Source organism: Lissotriton helveticus, chromosome 2_1, assembly GCF_964261635.1.
Source record: "Lissotriton helveticus chromosome 2_1, aLisHel1.1, whole genome shotgun sequence".
Classification (NCBI taxonomy): Eukaryota; Metazoa; Chordata; class Amphibia; order Caudata; family Salamandridae; genus Lissotriton; species Lissotriton helveticus.
The window spans coordinates 1,224,257,804-1,224,278,294 of NC_136059.1; the positions used below are offsets into that span (position 1 = coordinate 1,224,257,804).

At 44.2% G+C, this 20,491-nt stretch overlaps 1 protein-coding gene across 2 annotated transcripts in view; it reads left to right on the forward strand.

Annotated features, from left to right (window-relative positions):
• The window catches only part of LOC144818567 (E3 ISG15--protein ligase HERC5-like), a 400,809-nt gene that overhangs the window by 326,355 nt on the left and 53,963 nt on the right, over positions 1–20,491 (forward strand). For both annotated transcript variants that reach the window (XM_078676098.1, XM_078676099.1), the window contains one exon: positions 12,288–12,354. In XM_078676098.1, the coding sequence (XP_078532224.1) occupies positions 12,288–12,354 (67 nt within the window). The remainder of the gene's footprint in view (positions 1–12,287; positions 12,355–20,491) is intronic.

Sequence of the window (20,491 nt, forward strand, 5' to 3'; positions counted from 1 at the left end):
TGAAGGCATAGGTGGGAACCGATATAAGCAGCACCTTCTCTTTCTCGCCCTCACAATCGCCAAACAGGATATTGATCAGTTATGGAAGGGTACTTCTCCACCAACAATAGGAAAGTGGCGTAGAGAACTAGACAAATGCATGGGTGCAGAGATGGCGTTTATCAAGTGACGGGTTGCTCCCAAACACATAGAAAAAAATGGTCTTGATGGGCCACATACCAGTGCATTGATCTTCCTCCTCTCCATCACAATCCCGTAACAGTAGCCCTATGGGAGGTTTGCAGACCACGATGTACTCCTTTATGTGTTTTGGGTATACAGTGGTATGGAACTTTGCTTGCCAATGTGGGTGGAGTGGGAAAGTCTGTGTGCAGTTTCAGTGTTTTCGTTATGTATACAAATTTTACCCATTGATATTTCCACATCTGGGAACCCTTTAATAATTTGTCTTCCCGTGGATAATATTGGGCTCTTGCCCACGTGGTACTTTCTAAACCTAATAAAATATGTAAAAAATATATATATATTTGTACTGCTGTTCCCTTACTAGGGCATGATCATAGCGCCCATTCTATATGGCCACTGATGCCAGTGGTAAGGGTTAAGGAGCTGTTTTGTCACAAGTCTCAAGTAATGGTGTTGAGAGCACAGTGTAATTTGCTTCACGTTCACTGTCACCTACTGAGGAGAAATACTCTGTTATCGAGAAAGAATTGGTGTGTGTGTGGGCGACTGAGAAAATTAGGCAGTACTTGTGGGGCTCAAGTTTCACTTTCTGCACAGATAACAAGCTGTTGGTCAACGGTTTGAGTATGAGCAGTTCTGCAAAAGTGACTCACCTCATAGCCGGAATGAGGTTGTTGAATTATACTTAGGAAGTTGAATATTTGCTTCGTTATAAGAACAAGGTAGCAGATTATTTTAGTAGGTCTCTGTTGCCAACTATCAAACAGATTTCCAATGAATGGGGTGAGTATAGTGTTGCTGTTGTCCACTGTGGGCCCGATTCACAGAACTAACTTAAGACAAAATCCTAAACTTACTACCATTTTGGTATTCACAGAAGGCACTTACTCATTGATGAGTAAGTGCCTTCTCTGAATACCAAAATGAGTAAATGGTAGTAAGTTTAGGATTTTGTCGTAAATTAGTTCTGTGAATCGGGCCCATTGAGTGTGAAGCCATTTCGAAGGAAGAATGGTTGCCCGGTTACGAGGAAGATGAGGTGTTGTGTGTAATGATGAAACATGTTTTGCAAGGATGGCCTAGTAAGAATAAACAGGGTGAAGACTGTAGGGAGTTCTGGGAACTTAAGGATGAATTGTCTGGGGTTCTTATTGAAAGGGGATAAGGTGGTACCACACCAGGTTCTCAGACAAAGGATTTTTGAAATTATGCATAAAGGGTATTTGAGTATTGTTAAGTCAAAAAAAGGTTAAAGCTTCATACTGGTGGCCTGGATTTGATTCAGAAATGGAGAAATGTGTGAGAAATGTGCAAATGTGGATAAGTCCCAGGAGGTTTTCAGGCCTCCACTAGGTCTTAGCGACATTTCTGTTAATCCCTGGAAAGTTTTAGCTGTAGACATTCTGGGTCCTGTTTTAGATAATAAAGGAGTGCCCAGGTATATCATAGTTGTTCTAGATTTGTATTGTAAGTGGCGTGAAATAGATATATGTGTTAGGGTAGATTCGGCAGTCATAGTTTCATTCATTGAGAGGGTCCTTTTAAGAGAAGGGATTCCCACGTCCTTGTTGAGCGATAATGGTCAGCAGCTTGTAGCTGAAAAGTTGAAGCGCTTCCTTGCCAGGAATGAGGTCAAAGCAAAACACACAGCAGTATATCACCTGGCGGGAATGGGGCAGTGGAACGGTATAACAGAGGGATTATGGGTATCAAGCTGCAATAAATGCTGGCAAGGATTGGGAGAAAGAACTGTGTAAATTGGTTTGGGCCTACAGCATTACACCTACTGTGATGGGGTATAGTCCGGTCAAAGTTTTAAAAGGTCTGTAGCCGTTCACTAAAGACAATAATGCATGGATGTCCTTAGAGTTCCAAAAGAAATTGTCGCCTGTGGTTATTAGAGATAACCTTGAGGTGGCACAGAAGACCTATAAAGAATACTATGACAAAAAACATGTGGTGAAGAAAGTTGTCCTTCAAAGTGGTGATTGAGGATGAGTGAATTTGGATCGGAAAACTAGGAAAAGAAATAGTACATTTTCTAAACCTTTCCAAGAAAATGACTGCCTGTCCTGCAAAATTAAACGATGGACAAGTATGGCACTTTAGTTAATTGTCTAGATGTAATAAAGTAATGTATTTGAATCTGGAAAGGGGGCAGTGTGTCGATTCATCAGGAACTGGATCATGGTTGTGGGAGGAAAAGGATGTTGTAAGTCTACTTGCTGAAGAAAATGGTGAGGAAGTATAACTACATCCGCTTGCTGATGACAATGAAAAAGCAATACAACCATCTTGGGAGAGTGAATGCTCATGATGAGGTTTCGGCTGGTACTACCAAAGTATCAAAGACGTATTTTGAAGATTATGCTATTGTTGTTACGAAGACTACCACTACTCAGTCTGGAAGGGTAACTACACTTCCGGCTAAGATGAAAGATTGTCTGGTCGGGTGAATTTTTTATATGTAATGTTTTCTATTCTCCAGTGCATGTAGTAATCATAAGTGCCTATTGCAATTTATTGTACATAGCCAAAAGAGTATACAACTTAGATGAGATATGTGATTACCTATAGCTGTTTGTTGAATAAGTGGATTATTGTTATGTAAGAAGGTATGTGGTATTTGTTTGTGTATTTTTATGGCTGGTATATAAAGGGGGAAGATGTGAGGTATCTGCCTTAGCCAGTTGCCATAGCCAGTAGTTTACAACAGCAGTGTAAACAATCTGGAATGCTGGTATATGGGCAGTTGTAAGAGACCTGTCCTGTGCGCAGACGTTGCTGCTTGCTGTCTTAATAAACCTACATTTAACTTAAATTCTCATTGCATGGTTACTACATGTTCGAGGCATATGAGCTGCAGATTGTACATTTAGCAATAGATCACCACCTGGTGTTGGGCTCGGATGATTGCAGGTTGTTTTTGTCTTGGAGAAGTCTTTGTAGTCACACGTTACAACAAGCACTCCCACTGCTAGAACAGGGAGATTTTCTTTCAACACTAGACCTCAAAGACGCCTACTTTCATGTGCCTATACATCCTGCGCACAGGAAGTATCTAAGATTTGTCATACAAGGACAACACTATCAGTTCAAAGTCCTTCCATTCGGTGTCACAACAGCACCAGGAGTGTATACAAAGTGCTTAGCAGTAGTAGCAGCACATCTCAGAAGACAACAGATACATGTCTTCCCTTACCTAGACGACTGGCTCATAAAAGCAAGGTCGTTCAACCAGTGTGTACAACACACAAAACAAACGATTCAAACACTGCACGACTTAGGGTTTACAATAAACGACACCAAGTCGCACCTAGAGCCTTCGCACGTTCATCAATATCTAGGAGCTACCATAGACACATCAGTAGCTCTAGCGTATCCCAGTCAAGCCAGGATTCAAAGCATTCAGAACTTAGTTTCCCTTTTTCAATGCCAACACTCTCTTCAAGCCAGAGTGTTCATGAAACTAATAGGCATGATGGCGTCTTGCATATTCATAGTTCCTCATGCAAGACTGCAAATGCGCCCAATACAAGAATGTTTAGCAAAATAGTGGAATCAGGCTCAAGGTCAGCTCACAGACCTGGTGTTGGTGGACAGCCGTACATATCGCTCTCTACAATGGTGGAACACAAAAAACTTGGGACTGCAGTTCCAAGACCCTGTTCCACAGATAGTGCTCACGACAGATGCATCCCTCACAGGATGGGGAGCCCATCTCATGCATTATACCACACAAGGCCAATGGAACAATCAACAGAAACAGTTCCACATCAACCATTTAGAGCTGCTAGCAATTTTCCTAGCACTCAAAACCTTTCAAGTACAAGTACAAAACAAGGCTGCTCTAATCCGGACGGACAATATGACAGCCATGTATTATGCACAAAAACAGGGGGGGACGCACTCTCTGCAACTGTCCCACCTTGCACAGAGCATTTGGAGATGGGCCATCCCTCAAAACATACACCTGACAGTAGAACACCTTTCAGGAATTCACAATCAGATAGCAAACCTGTTGAGTCGTCAGTCACAACAGATTCACGAATGGGAGTTGCACCCACAAGTTCCCCAACCATTCTTCCAAAGGTGGGGGCATCCACAAATAGATCTGTTTGCCACCCAAGAGAATGCGAAATGCCCAAGCTTCGCCGCCAGATTTCCACACCCACAATCGGAAGGAAATGCGATATGGTTGAACTGGTCAGGCAGATTTACGTATGCTTTTCTGCCTCTCCCACTCATTCCACTAGTAGTACGCAAGCTCAAACAACAGCCTCTCAAACTAATAACAGTGGCACCCACATGGGCATGTCAGCCGTGGTTCACCACGCTTCTGGATCTCTCACTGGTTCCACATCAAAAGTTACGGCTCACGCCATCCCTGTTAACACAGAACCATGAAGAAACAAGACACCCAGACCCAAACCAACTGAATTTGGCGATCTGGCTCCTGAGGTCTTAGAGTTTGGTTATTTAAACCTACCACAAGACTGTATGAACATAATTAAAGAAGCTAGAAGGCCCACTACCAGAGCATGTTATGCGGCTAAGTGGAAAAGATTTGCAATATACTGTAACAACAATAACATTGATCCAATGGATGTTTCCATCCAAGTTATCATCTGCTACCTTCTACTCCTGCAAAGGTCCAATTTGGCTTATTCTTCCATACGCCTACATTTAGCAGCAATCGCAGCCTATTTACAAAATAGACAGCATTTATCTCTCTTTAGAGTACCTGCAATAAAAGCATTTATGGAAGGATTAAAACGAATAATCCCACCAAGGTTACCACCTGCACCATCATGGAACCTAAACATGGTCCTTACAAGACTTATGGGTCCCCCTTTTGAGCCTTTACACAAGTGTGAACTGCAATTCCTAACATGGAAAACTGCCTTCCTTGTTGCCATCACCTCTCTCAGAAGAGTAAGTGAAATACAAGCATTCACAACAGAAGAACCATTTTTTCAAATCCACCCTAACAAAGTGGTTCTTAGACCCAATCCAAAATTCCTGCCAAAGGTTATCACTCCTTTTCACCTTAACCAATCAATAGAGTTACCAGTGTTTTTTTCAAAAACCGGACTCTGTTGCGGAAAGAGCTCTACACACCCTAGATGTTAGAAGAGCTTTACTATACTACACAGACAGGACAAAATCCTTCAGAAAGACAAAACAACTATTTGTATCTTTCTCTCCCCCACACAAGGGCAATCCCATCTCTTAAGGAGGAATTGCCAGATGGATTGTGAAGTGTATTCAAATATGATACCAAAAAGCGAAACGTACACTAACAGTTCCTCCTAGAGCGCACTCTACTCGCAAACTAGGAGCCTCTATGGCTTTCTTAGGAAACATACCATTAGAGGACATATGCAAAGCAGCAACATGGTCTTCAATACACACCTTCACTAAACACTATTGTGTTGATGTGCAAGCAAAGCAGCAAGCTGCAGTAGACCAAGCTGTACTTAAAACAATATTTCAGTATGCTGCAACGGATACAAGCGACCACCGCTAGGGAAGACACTGCTGCACAATCGTTGCTAAATGTACAATCTGCAGCTCATATGCCTCGAACGGAATATGCTACTTACCAGTATGCATCTGTTCTTGGCATGTAGAGCTGCAGAGTTGTACATGCCCTCCCGCCTCCCCGGGACTTGTATCCGTTCCAGTATTCATCTTACTTAGATGCACACGCATGGACATCCTTTTTCTCTTTTCTTCTACTAACTCCATCATTTCCCATCATGGCGAAAAACAATCTGAGGATGGAGTCGATGACCATGCGCAGTATTGTCCAAGGGAGGAGTCACCTATCTCGTGACTACAAAGACTTCTCCAAGACAACAACAACCTGCAATCATCCGAGCCCAACACCAGGTGGCGATCTATTGCTAAATGTACAACTCTGCAGCTCTACATGCCAAGAACAGATGCATACTGGTAAGTAGCATATTCCTTAGACCACCTAAGTCATGGTGCACATGAAGGATCCATTTTCACCGATTAAGAAAAGTCGATACAGAGGATCCAGATATTGCTGCCTGCAGATGGGGCACTCTGGGCTGGGGTGCACTTCCATTAAAATGCAGGGGACTTTTCCGTCCTAACAGTGTATTAGTATTGAGGGCCTTATTTAGAGTTATGCTGCTGCAGGGCATCTGCCAAAAAGTATAGAATGCTCTGCCTGCCCTAATTAGAGTGCAAAAAGGCCCTATGTACTCTAAATAGGCAAACAGACCATCTGGCACTCTTTGGCAGATGCCTCACATCGGCCACACTCTAAATAAAGCACTAGGGGCCTGATTTGCAATTTGGTGGACAGGGTACTGTGTCATAAATGCTAAAGTGATTTACCACCTCTTCATCGCAACAGCCATGTGTATCTTGAGGTTGCTTGGGCACAACATAGAGATTTTAAACATTTGATGAATCTCTTTTCAGAGTTGCCTGGAACAACCAATGACTTCTAATTCAATTTATCTGACGGAAGGCGGGGCCGTGGAGTCTGGTGTAAGGTCTTGGGTAAGGCCGTTTGGCGATCCCTCGACCTGAGCCTTTCTAAGAGTACGAACGGGGCATAGCTCATCCTCCTAGCTATCTTCCATGGCCCCATATGCTTCGTCGTCGTCCCCTACCTCCTCGACGACTTCCTCCAGGTCGTGGCTTTCGACGTCTGCTTCGTAGTCGGACTCGACGTCCACCGAAGGAGGTGAAATCTGCAGTTGAAGCTCTTTCTCGTCTGCTTCCGCGTCGTCGAAGATGTCCACCGGTGCTGGAGCCGAGCGCTGGGCCTCGAGGCGCCACGCGCCGCATCTTGATAGTTTTCTTCGATCGAAATCTGGAACAGGCCATACAGTTGGCCTCGTTGTGGTCCGGCGACAGGCACTTGTTGCACACAGGATGGACCTCAATATGTGGGTACTTGGAGCCACACACAGGACAGTTCTTGAACGTACTCCGTTCCATGCCGTCGAAGTCTTGCTGCGTCGACTGGGCCTCGATCACCGAAGAGCCAAACGACTCCCCGGATATCCGACTCGACGAGTTGGAGTATAGTCGGGACCGAACGCAAACAATACCGACGGTTCAGAGAAGGCCTTTTGGCCTTGAGAAAGTTCTATAACGATTCCGAGCAGGAGTTGTCGAAATCACATCCGAACCCAATGGCGGAAAAAAACAATCTGGGGATGGAGCCGATGCCCATGCGCACTGTAGTCCAGGGGAGGAGCCACCTATCTCGTGATACTTCGAAGACTCTTCCAGGACAACAATGTGCAATCATCCGGACTCAACACTAGGCGGCGATCTATGCTATAGATATGAATGTCAGCAGCCCTACATGCCAAGAACAGATGCATACTGGTAAGTAGCATATTCAATTTGTCCCTTTTGTTTTGCTAAATACTTTTACGGAGTTACCTCCCACTCCATAGCTCAGTCCACCTGAGGAGCACTTGGTCAAGGGGGCTTCTCTTGCTTGCTCTGTAAATTTCAAGATGTCTACTTTTGCCCAACCTCCTCAAGGTTCACCAGCGCTACTTCAGGCATCTGGCAGTCAAAGCAGAGAGAGCCCAGCACAGAGAGAGCTCAGCACACACTCATTGTGAAAAGACCTTTGAATTGCACTACATTCATAGGATAAGATCCTTTAGATGTGCTACCCAACTTCACGTCTTATAAAGTCATTCTCAACAGAGAAAATTCAAGAAGATATTACATTTTAATAGAAGGCTGATGGAGTGCATTTAAATTGCATACCGAAACAGGCAATCACCAGGGTAGACTTGTCCACTTGGGGAAAGGCTGCAACTTCTGTGTTGATAGATACCACACCATAGGTGGATATCTGCAATACAGCCGCATAGAAGGGGAAACATTGTTTACAAAGCATGCGTTACAACGCGTTTCATTACAACAAATGTTTTGCAACACAAAATCCATTACAACGCATATTATTACAATGCATGCCATTACAACGCATTCCCCAAAGTAACGCCCTAGCGGAGTTAGAATAGTAATTTGCGTTGTAATGGATTATGCGTTGTAATGACATGCGTTGTAATGGATTTTGCATTGTAAAAAATTTGTTGTAATGACACGCGTTGTAACGTGTCCTATTTGCATAGAAGTCCTTGCAAACCTTCTGCACAGAGCACTGCATAGAACTCGACATTAAAACAGACATTTCAAGTCGAGCAAGCAGTCTTATTCCAATGAGGATGCACCTTTACACCCACATTCTGGATATTTTCTTATCCAAATAGGATGTAGATCTATAAACTATCCATGACTGGTGAAATAAACATCCTTTCCGTTAAATGTAGTTCATCTTGGACCACCTTTTCTAGATTCACATTCACCCTACTTGCCCACAGAGGTGATATGCTAGCCGTTAAACTCCTTGGAAACTGGCTATGATTGTGTCTGAGGATAGAGTCACTCAATAAATAGGAGTATGTAAGCCCTAGTACGTTATGATGATTACAGAAAATCGCCTTTGTAGGGACTAGTTTGTGACCTGTCATGCTTTCCATTTTTAGGTCTCGCGTCAGCAAAAGACCTTATGTCGCCCGTTTGCGGGAATGTGGACAGGAGATATGCACGCGCTTTCCCTCGGCGGATTTCACCTCGTGGGCGCGCACGTGCACATCTCCTGTTCAACATTCAGCAGCCTCTCTCATTCACGCGCGCGCACACACACACACACAGCCACACTCACGCATGCGCACACACATTCCCACGCGCACACTCACCCCCTCCCCCCGCACACGCAGGGCTTACATACACACACAAACGCGCACACACACACCCTCCCAACCCCACTCACCGGGCACACGCAGGGCTTCCATCACTGGGGGCAAGTCATCAGGCATCATGTCAGGAGGGAGTGGCTACGTGTCCAGCCCCGGTCGCCGATAATAGCCCGGCAGGAGCGTGAGGCTCTGACGTAGCACGGTGGGTAGGGGCTTCTGGCGCGCGCAGCATTGTATATGGAGGAGGCGGCTTCCGCGCGCGTAAGCTTCTCTGTAGAAAGCCGCTGGTAAGTTTCGTTTTTGCTACCAGATTTGTCCTGTCTCTTGTTTTATTTCATACATGGAACACACAGTGTCTCCTGCACAAACTCCCCGCTGATTGACGGCCCGTGTGTGACAGCAGATGACGAGGGAGGAATGTGGGGGTGTCCCCGGCGCTTCCTCCCCGGGAGATCCACAGGCACAGCCCCCAGTTATTGCCTCCACGTTGCGCACCCTTGTGCGTTTTCCCTTTTGTGTAAATTTGGACGTAGAGGGGTCGCTGCCTGTTTCCTCTGCCGAGGGGCTGAGATTAAAATATTAGGTTGTGTTTCACTGACGGCTTCTGCGGCCATAAACCACGGAGGGAGGAAACGGCAAGGTCGGGCGAGACTCAGCTGCAGGCGCGTTAAACAGCGGGGCCGTGTTTCCGACGAGGCAAATCAATGGGTCAACGCTCCTGCTGCACTCATCTCACCCCGGTTCACACACAGTACGGGGAGAGGAGGGGTAGAGCACTCATTTGCCAAATAAGTGTAACCGAGAGTCCCGGGTTCCAGTCTCAGTAAGAAAGCTTGGCGGGTTAATATCCCTGCTGCGGAGAGCTAGCTGTGCCCAGGGGGTCAAGGGTGCCACTCTCAGTATGTGAAGTGGGTGAGTTAACATCCCCGCTTTACATCTTTCTTTTCTGCAGGCCACGTGCTCCCACCCATTACAGCTCGACAGGAAATGCCCTTGTTATTTACTGTGCTGTGCGTACACTGATCAAAAGGTTAGAATTTAGCAATGACAGCTCCAAGGGTTAATGCACACCACACTCTGCAGGTGTTTGTGAGTCTGCGCGCTACAGGTCACATGTCCCTTTCTGTTGTTATTGCTTAGCACTATAATGCCTCTGATGCATGTGTGTTTGTGTATACCAGATTCAGGGCACCGCTTCCAATCCAATCCCATTAAAACATCTCTGTGCGTTTTGCCCATTTGCAGAAATGTGTGTATATGGTAACATACCATTGGTTTCATCACATTGACTCGTTGTCTGGATCCAACTATCACTGAAATGTGTGAGCGTTCACTGTAGGTAGACGTGTGAAGCTTCTTGTCACAGGGCGGGCGTTATGCTTGGTAGACAAAAGGGGTGCTCCTGGCATGGCCAACGAAGCCCTGTATCTATGCTTCAGGTGGCAGTGTTGTTTCTGGCTCTGTACCTAGTTTAAGTTAACCCCTGCCATCCAATTCCATATTTCCCAACTTGCCGTGGCTTGTTTATTTATTCTTCCCCTCACCGCCCCTCTTCTCAATTGTGCTTAACTTCATCATAAGGCATTAAATCAGTTGAAAAATGCTTTTTTAATTAACTTTAGTCATTAGCGCGGAGCTCGCTTCAGGGACACCACGCTATACAATGCAATAGTTGTTTCTTTTGGTATTGTAAATAACAATGCCTTTTAATTTTTTTTAAAGCATTGCCATTTAAAATGCCAATAGCTCCAAAACTCACAGTTGCGAGACCTATTGCATTGTAAATGCTTGTTTAACAGATTATTCAATTTTTGGTGTGTGAGATTGTTCAAATTGCAAATGACTTTATAAACTAAAATTTGGAATTTCTGTATTTAATGTTAATTTAATGCCATAATTTCATCTTTCGATGGCTGAGACTAGTCTCGCTTCCCATATTAGGAGCCTTCACAGTTCCCAGAATTCAGTCACTCGGCAGCCCCTTACTGTGAACAAATGGAAGGATATTACCCTTACTTTGATCCAAATGCATTTGTTGCCTCATATTAGGTTTTCATTATTTCATATTGTGCACTTGGGGCTTGTACACACTAGGCCTTCATCATTAATCAGTTGAGTGGGTCCCGTCATTTCACATTCCTTGCATCCACAAAGATGTAACTGAAGATGGAGCTCCCTGTCAATATAGCCTGCCAAGGACGAATGTTTTTTTTATTTTACAAGCCAAACCTTTGAACACTTTGTTACTGGCAACCAGAATCATCCATGATCGGCTCAGGAAGGGAAAGACCCAGCAAGGCAGGTATGGTAAGATCCAGAGCTAGTAGGGAAGTCACATTACAAAACATTCAAACCACATCTAGACTTAAGATTAATAGTGAAATAAAATAGGAGTTGTGTTCACATGACTTTTAATTATAAACCACTTATGCTTCTAGGTTCTCCTTAGACAGTGCCACAACATTATGTAAAATTATCTGAAAGAGACCATTAGTTATAGATTCCTTACCTAAGTAGACACCAGGCGTCATTCCGGCGACCACGACGCCGACGACGGATGTGGAGTCGACCGATGCCACCTACTGACACACACGGGTACTTTTAAGAAAAAATTTCTCTGGATCCAGTCTGACGCCTGGGGGTAATTCTAAGGTAAAGAATCTATAACCAATGTATGTCTCTTACAGATACATCGTTACCAAAGGTAAGTAACTTGTTCGTTATTGTTAATGACGCAAACTCCTTTCGCTATTATTCAGTGAAAAAATGCATATTGTTATGGCGAGCACTGAACACAGAAACACAGTGTTTCTGTGTCCAAATCCAAAAACCCACTGAAGATGAAAGAGTATGAAGCATATCCTGAGCAAGTGGAGCACAACAGATTAATGATGCTGGCAACGGAATGCCCTCGCAAAGTGGGATTCAGACCCCTCTGTGAGCATCTTTTTTCCGGTACAGATTTCATGAAAAGTTTATGGGCCCAGTGAAGCCTGCTCCTGTGTTTGTCGTTATTAATGCCTGGGATAATCATGGTCAGAGAGAACTAGGTCATACTTTGTTGCCACAATGTTGCCACACCCACTCCCCACAATGTCAGTTTCTATAGAGGTGTGGGGCTCCCCGACTCTTCAATTGAGATTCTGTGCTGAAAAGGTGCAGGACAGCCATCTTGTTCCAAACTATAAGGGAAGGTGAATTATGTTTAGCTGTTCAGCCTCAATACTTTTTTTACTTTACGTACAGAATGACAAAAGAGCACACATACAACGCACAATTTACAGCTCCTGATAACAGAATGTTTGTGTTTTCCTTTGTTTTGTTTTTCAGTTCTTTGCAGGATCTTCTAGATTATGAGTATGATGATATTGTGGAAAATTACGGCATCTGTTTTATCGTGAGTTCCCTTTTACTGGAAATCTTTTCACTGTGGCCAAAAGCCTTAAACTGCTGCTTGACTGTCTTTTTATGATCATTATCTGAGTGTGTGATTGTGATGTTCCTAATTTTCTCTCACCTCTGAATATCATTAGCGGGCGTTGCTTTAGACATTAAATTAAAGTATTTATTTATTTATTTGTTTGAAAGGTTTTATATAGCACAAGTAATGGCATCAGAGCGCTGTACCACAGAATAAGGATAAGATTGGGCAGTAAAAAGAAAGCATAATAAACATTTGTAGTTAACCAGCACAGTTACAGAAAGCGCAAACCAAACATGTGGAATATATAGCGTGACCAAAAATTGCAGCAAAAGTTGCCTCAACGAAAGATATACCCCAGTTGTCGTTAAGACATAAATGATAGTTATGTTGTCTTCAGGTCAATTGTTGCAGCTCGTTATTCAGGAGTAGCCCATTGACTTGTTTTTTGAATGAAGAGGTCGAATGGTTAGAACGGATATCGGGATGATTATTAAAGTAAGTTCGACCCTCTTCCTCTCAGCGGAGACCGGCTTAATTCAAATCAGTAGAAAAAAATAAATAAATGACAAGAGAAATCAAGCTGCACTGTTTAAAAATATGTTGCCTTCAAAATACCTTATTGTAAATGCTCACGCCAGACAGTGAAATATCTACAGTATTTGGTACAGCAGCATAAATTTGACCTAAGTGGGCAATATCTTCTGACAGAATTCTGGAGAATATATGCAAATACATGAAAAATGCTTCATATGGAGAAATGTCCTGCCTTTAATTTCATACCTTTTTCCAGATGGCCTCTTCCCCAACATTAGAGCAGACATCTTTCACCCTCCACCATCTTGGACAAGGCACAGAAGCTTTCATGATGTGCGGCTATGCTGTTGATAGGATACGTTGTGCATTTGTGGGCACACGCATCTCTTTGAGACACAAAATGAAGATTTGTGAACCATGAATGCGCCCAAATTTTTTTTGTCTATTGTTTACTACTGTCCCAACAGCACATTCCCATGTCTACAAATTCTAATTTCCGTAATCAGATCTTATCTGCAAAGTACATAGTATACCAAACTGCACTATATACAACCCCCTTACCTCTGCTAGGTTAGAAACTGTCACCATGCGTTGGTTTGTTGCTTCCTGGAAGTGGGTCTATATTATACCTGTAAACACTGTGATCGGATTGCTGAGAACTAACCCTTTAGTCAAAGCTTTGGGTGGAACAGGAAAAGTGTTTTCTTGAGAGCGCTAAGCCCACATACCTAAACAAGTGCTATGTGTGGTGAGTAATACATCTGGCAAAGAAGATATCATAGTTTGTTTATCTTTTGGCACAAATTTGTTTACTTTACACCAGGTTTCTGGAAAACTTTTTTGACACAAAATGTACATATTTTGTGGAGTACTTTGCGCTCTCAATTTGGGGCAGAGTTATGATTTGCTGCCATTCTATAGTGCAAACAGCATCTGAACATCAGACATAGATTTCTCACCAGTTTCAAGGACTATTAAATTGGTATATATGTCAGTCATGTTGCAGTACACACTGCCACCGATTTTTCTGACAAATGTTGTATTTGCACTGAACTCTAAATCAGGCTCTCAACATGAATCTTAGGTCAGGTTGAGGGCTCTTACACCCTGAGGGCTACACTCCAGAATGTTCAGCCTTCCAATGCCTAATGTACATTGCACACAGTGGAGGTTACGCTATGAAGTATCCACACTACTACATACTATATTAATTAGGAGCTTTCTGGTCAAACACAAAATTTGTTTTTCATACAGAGCGTAGCCATGTTTAATGTGTGAGTGATATAAAGGCATGATCCAATGATTGTAAATACGGAACTGAGATGAATAGACAGAAGTCCATTACTGACATCACAAAGAGAAAATCTCATGGTGTATTTAGGGGTGGCAGGTATGGGGCAGCGACTTAATTGGCAGATGCCCCATAGGGTGGACAGTAATTTGACCAATATTTGGTGGATAGCCCGCATCCGTCAAACTCTAAACAACCCCCTTAGTCTTGACCATCGCGGCCACAGTTCCACTTGAAGGCACATGGCCAGACTCTGGGCAGAGAGCATATGATTGTCCACCTGAGTTAAAGGAGAGGATTTATGCCGTTTTTTTTACACACTGTCTCCAGCTTCCCCTGAGGTCAATCCCAAATTGCACAACTCAATTTCTGTCTTTTCAGTGAAAATCATCAGCCACCTTATATCTATTCACAATGTCAAGAAATAACTTAGCTGCCTCATTTTAAGACACTGATTGGTAATCAACCACAGATGTGGGCTCTCAATCTAAAGCTTATTTGATGTGCAGAAGGTGCTCTTATTTTAAATATTTGGAACTGCCTATCAGGGACACAGGGATGTTGTTCATTTGAATTTTGATTGTTTGGACGTTTGTTGGGTGTTTTAAAAATCATAGTTTAGTTTGTGGTAGTTACCTTAAATTATCAGTGTTTGCAGGAGCAGGACATACATCTCATTCATTTAACTTGGTCATCACATGCTCTTTAAAACACATTTAGAAAAATCTAAATGCTGCCAATGTGATGCATATTACTTTCTTTGCATGATGACTAGTCCCCCAAAATGACCAGAGGCAACTTAGACAACCTGTGATATGCCCGGTTGTTTAAGGACGGTCAAACACGCAAAAAGTGATGGGAGGAATGCTTGCAATTTGTCCAACCACTGCCAATCACTAGGAGTAGCATTCTGACCCATTGTTCTTTTGCCCACCATGTCAACTCAGTTTCAGCACAGCCACATGCAAATCAGTCTTGAACCAGCTCCAATAGGAACACAAGCAAACCAAAAGCGCTTTCATACTTATTAGGCTCATCAGTCTGGTAGCGCTTGGTTCCAGTGGCACATTAAGCATGGGACCAATGTCTGGCCATACCCTTGCCACTTATGGCGGTACATCAAACACAATAGATGGGAGAAATGCTTGCAATTTGTCTGACTACTGGCAATCGCTCGGGGTAATGTCTCTTTTTGTATGGCCATCCCCAAGTTTTTCGACTGATGCTGCTGGCTTTAGGATTATGAGAGTGCACTGAGGCATGCTAATCAGATATCTGTCCCAGTGCCCTGACCCTAAAGTGTATGTTAAATTGGCTGTACCCAATTGGAAATGGCTAACTCAGCTGTACATCCCAAGTAAATGGTACCCTGGTACCCAGGGCAAGTAAATTAGAGGGCTACCTCAGGGCTTGAAGCACTGATTGTGCCACCCTAGAGGTCCCCCAAGTAAAACGAGTCCTGAAGCCTGCCACTGCAGACTGGTAGAGCAGTCGTGCAGTGCTAGCCTGACTTTGCCATTGAAAGCAATGGCAAAGCCACCACTTCTCCTAGACATGTATATAAGTCACCCCTCTAGAAGGCTTACTGAGGAATATATGACGATACTTAGCATGCCATTACTTCGCATGCTTTTAGTGCGATGTTTTTACATCGCAAATGCCTTTGCTTCGTATAATTTTAATTCGCATTCAATTGCTTCGCAAATGCATTAATAAGCTAATAATTTACTTTTAGTTCGCCTAACCTTTCTACGCATACCACTCCTTCGTGAACATTTTCTTTTATTAATATTTTAAATTTTATGTAACCTACCCCCTGCGACGGGATTCCAGCTAAACAGGGGTTTTGGGTGGGGTAGTAATTTAAAAATTTTAAAAATAATACTCGTGTATGTTTTCAAATACACCGCATAGTTTAACATCTCTTTTTTACTTTCTTTAAACACCCCAACACTTTGTAACGTAATAAAATATTTTACAAACATACAATTAAATAAATAAACACCCCAACACTACGCAAAATTCTAAATGTAAATACACTACACTACACAAGACAAACTTCACAACACTACTCTAATCCCTTCAACACTACCCCCAGCACGACCCTAATCTGTACCCCAGCCCTGCCCCTACATGCAAACACTTCCCCGCACGACCCCCTGACACTACCCTAAACCCTAAAACACTACCCTTCACTACACAAACACTACCCCAGCATAATCCTACTCCTACCCCTATCCCCAGTCCATCCCCTACACTGTAACACTACCCTACAAGACCCCCTGACACTACCCTAAACCCTAAAACACTACCCTACACTACACAAACACTACAACACTAACCTAAACCCTACAACACTACCCCCAGCATTACTCTACACCTACCCCCTGTCCGTCCCCTACACAACCACTACCCTTCACAACCATCCGATACTACCCTGAACCCTAAAACACTACCCTACACTACCTAAACACTACGACACTAAAAGAAACCCTAAAAACTACCCCAAGGACAACCCTGCCCCTACCCCCATTCCACTCCCTACACTGAATCACTACCCTGCACGACCCCCCAACACTACCCTGTACCCTAAAACACTACAACACTACCCTAAACCCTAAAACACTACCCCAACACGACAATACCCCGACCCCAAGTCTGTCCCCTACACTGAAACACTACCCTACACGACCCCGACACTATCCTAAACCCTATAACACTACCCTACACTACACCAACACTACAACACCACCCTAAACCCTAAAACACTACCCCCAGCACGACCCTACCCCCAAGCAGTCCCCTACACTGATCCACTGCCCTTCACACCCCCCTGACACTACCCTAAACCCAATAACACTACCCTACACTACACCAACACTACAACACTACCCTAACCCTAAAACACTACCCCAAGCACAACCCTGCCCCTACCTCCACTTCTGTACGCTACCTACTCGCAAACACTACCCTTCACAACCCCCTACACTACACTAAACACCATTATACTACTGTACACTACACTACATAAACACAACACTACAACCTTAAGCACTACCCACTTCACGACCCTGAAAACTACACAGCCCCACTTACCTCTCTCTCTCCCCATGGTCCCTCTCGTCCCGCGTGGTTCCTCTCTGCTCCGGCTTCCTACCTCATCTGGAAATGGATGCGACTGGAAACAGATGCGCCTTAAAAATAACGATGGCGATAGCAAATACAATTACTACGCATGCGTTGTAACAACGCTTGCGATGTTACAGCATGCGTACTAATAGTATGTGTTGTTACATCGCAAGCGTAGTAACACCTGCGAAGTAATGGCATGCCTACAAACAGCCGCATACTAATGGCTGTTCACCTACTGAGCCCTAAAGGGAGGGTGCAACATATGACACATGTACTTTCCATGTCCTGAAAGTACAATAAAAAGAAACTACAGTTTTTTCTGTGGAAAGTCTTGGTTGCCCAATTAATGAGTAGAGGGTTACACGCTGACCCCTCAGCTGTGCTAACTCCTGAACGGTGCGACCAAATTAGGCACTCCAGATATCAAACAACTCGTTACATTAAACCAGACTTGTATCTCAAGTCAAAATTAATGTAACTTGTTGCAGTGTGCCGCGTTAGTGAAGTTGCCAATTTGTCACCTTTAAAACTCCTATGCCTTCCCAGGCACACATTGAGGCTGCTCCATGAGACTGCTTTCTGCCCTCCTGGAGAAACGTGCCAATGATTCTCAGTAAGGAGAACATTAAGAGATTGCATGCCAAGGAGGCGTCACCTCCCTCCTGCAGGATGTAACTTGAGTGTTTGCCCCTAGAGTTAGGCTTCAAAGGTGAAGTCATGTTTAAAGTGCAGGTGTGTAACGCCAGGGGGAGGGCTGCCCCATCGTTGAGGTAGACAGGCTGGCACGGGAACAGACAGGGGAAACCAGTTGCCAAATTAGTTCCCACAGGAGTGTGACGCACTGAGGGAGCCACACATCGGGGTGGGCTAGGGAGGTCTGAACACAAAGAAAGAAGTCTTGCCAGCTTGGGAGTTGGCAGAATGGTGCATCTTTGGATAGCCAAATGCCACACTCCACAGGAAGGGGTCACCAGGTGGGAGGGAACCTGGTAGCCCATTGGCTACCAACCGCATCCTGCCCTGGAGCCACTTTTGAGCATAAAAAGGCCCCCACTGGCACCCGAGACCTCATATCTCAACTGACTTTGAAGAAGGACTGAAATTGGACTGCCCTGCTGCACCGAAGGACCAGCAAAAAGAGGCTGCACCGACAAAGACTGCACCTACTCCACCTGGTGGCTAGCTAAAAGAGGGACTGTGCCTGCTGTGTCCTGCTCAAGGGAAAGCTGTCTCCAGTCAAGCCAAGAGAACTCCAAGAACCAGTTGACTGGCCTCCTGTTCGCAGCATATGGACACAACATCTGAAGCAGCCTGCTGTGGCAAGCTGGTGGGCCAAAGTCTTCAACCACTACCGCCATCGCCGTGCAGCACCAAGGAACAAGACCTAATGCACATAGTTGCACCGGAGTTCGCTGTACCTGGGAGTGTTTTCAGACAGTTGCTGGGACCTTTAGAAGGCGAGTTATTAACTCCGGAAGGATTGGCTTGTGACTGCAACAATGGGCAACTGGTAATCCTATGGCGACTGGACTTTGGCTGGACTTTGGCTAGACAGGAGAGTACTTTGTGGGACGTTCACCATGCAACCAGGACCCCCTTATCAACTTTGTGGGCTGAGGAAAAAAAGCAGAAAGAACCATGTCACATCCACTGCATCCTTTGAGCATCTTCAGCATCCTTCGTCCCTTGCATCAGGACCACTCCATAGGAATCCATTGCAACACAGATAAAATGCCTTGAACTGCTGAAGACCTGCTTCTCCTTTGAAGGTAACTGTTCTGGGGACCTTGCTGGTACCCCCGACTAGCTCCCTGCTGGATTTGGTCGCCCCTAGTACTTCTAACCGACCACATATACACTTCCCGAGGTTTTCTTTGAAAAAAGTTTCTAAGTGTCCAATTCTTTGACTTTGCCAGGCATGGTCGCAGTTTGAGTAGAAATGCTTAGATGTATTATTGCCTGTAATATCTAAATCTCCAGAACCATCTGGTGGATCTTTTTTGTGCCAGTGTCTAAATTTTTATATAAATACAGTCAATTTTTATCAATTTTATAAACTGGTGGCAGATTTGAGTATTGTGTCGATTTCTTCTTCAATTTATTTAGTACAGTTTAAATGCTTAGCACTTGTTATGCAAAATATATTCTTTATCGTTTGGTTAAAACCATTACAAATTAAAACTTGATTGTTTTGTCGTAAAAGAGTATTATAGATAAATGACGGTAAGCTTGAAAACATGATCAATTCGTTTTTTTTGTTTTGTTTGTTTTTAACCGCATGCGCGCGGCGGCTTTTTCAGCTGTACGCGGCGTTTTTTTAAAACGCGCGTTACATGACGAGCTCAGCTCGTCATCAGCGTGCGAGCGGCGCAACTCATGACGAGCTGAGCTCGTCATCAACGCCGAAGTGGTTAAAACGAAGAAACCACAGGTTAAAAACATTTTTTAAAACCTTTGAATGCATTGCGGGCATGTAATGTTCACCTGGGAGACCGGAAACAGTACGGCTGATATTTGCAGTCTAGGGTTCTGTTGTTAATTCAGCGGGCTAGCTGCCACCCTGCTGAAGTAAGAGAGATTTGGAGGTGCTAATTTCTTCCAGCAACTTTGACACTTTGTTGACACATTTAGTAAGCCCAATGTTCAACTTGGTGTTTTCGGGGTTTATGGCCGCTATTACAGCCTGGCGGCATGTGCGAACTCCTAGCCTGATCCATTCGCCCCGCAGTAGTAGCCGTCTGTCTGTAAGCATAGCGGGACATGCACAAACTATGTGTTCCATTGCTTCTGAGTGATAGCCACACAGCCTGCATTCGATGGTACTACCTGGGCGACGCCATTCGTGCAGGTTCTGTAGAAATGGTCAGTCACCAATCCTTAGAGCTAAGAACTTTTGTTTTAAGTAAAATGCAAAAGTGCTTGATAAGTGAGGCAACTCAGCTCCTGGTTTGAAATTGGAAATTCCTGCCCAGGCATGTTTCCTTTTTGACAGAGTTGCCCTGTCTGAATGAAATGACCACAATTGGACGCTCTTCCTAATAACAGCCTTTAGCACTGTCTGGGAGTGGTTTGTTGCCCAGAGTTCTTTGACTCCTAGTAGATTTAAGCTGTGATCCAGGTGTTGCCGGTGATTCTGGCTTGTCTGGCATTTCG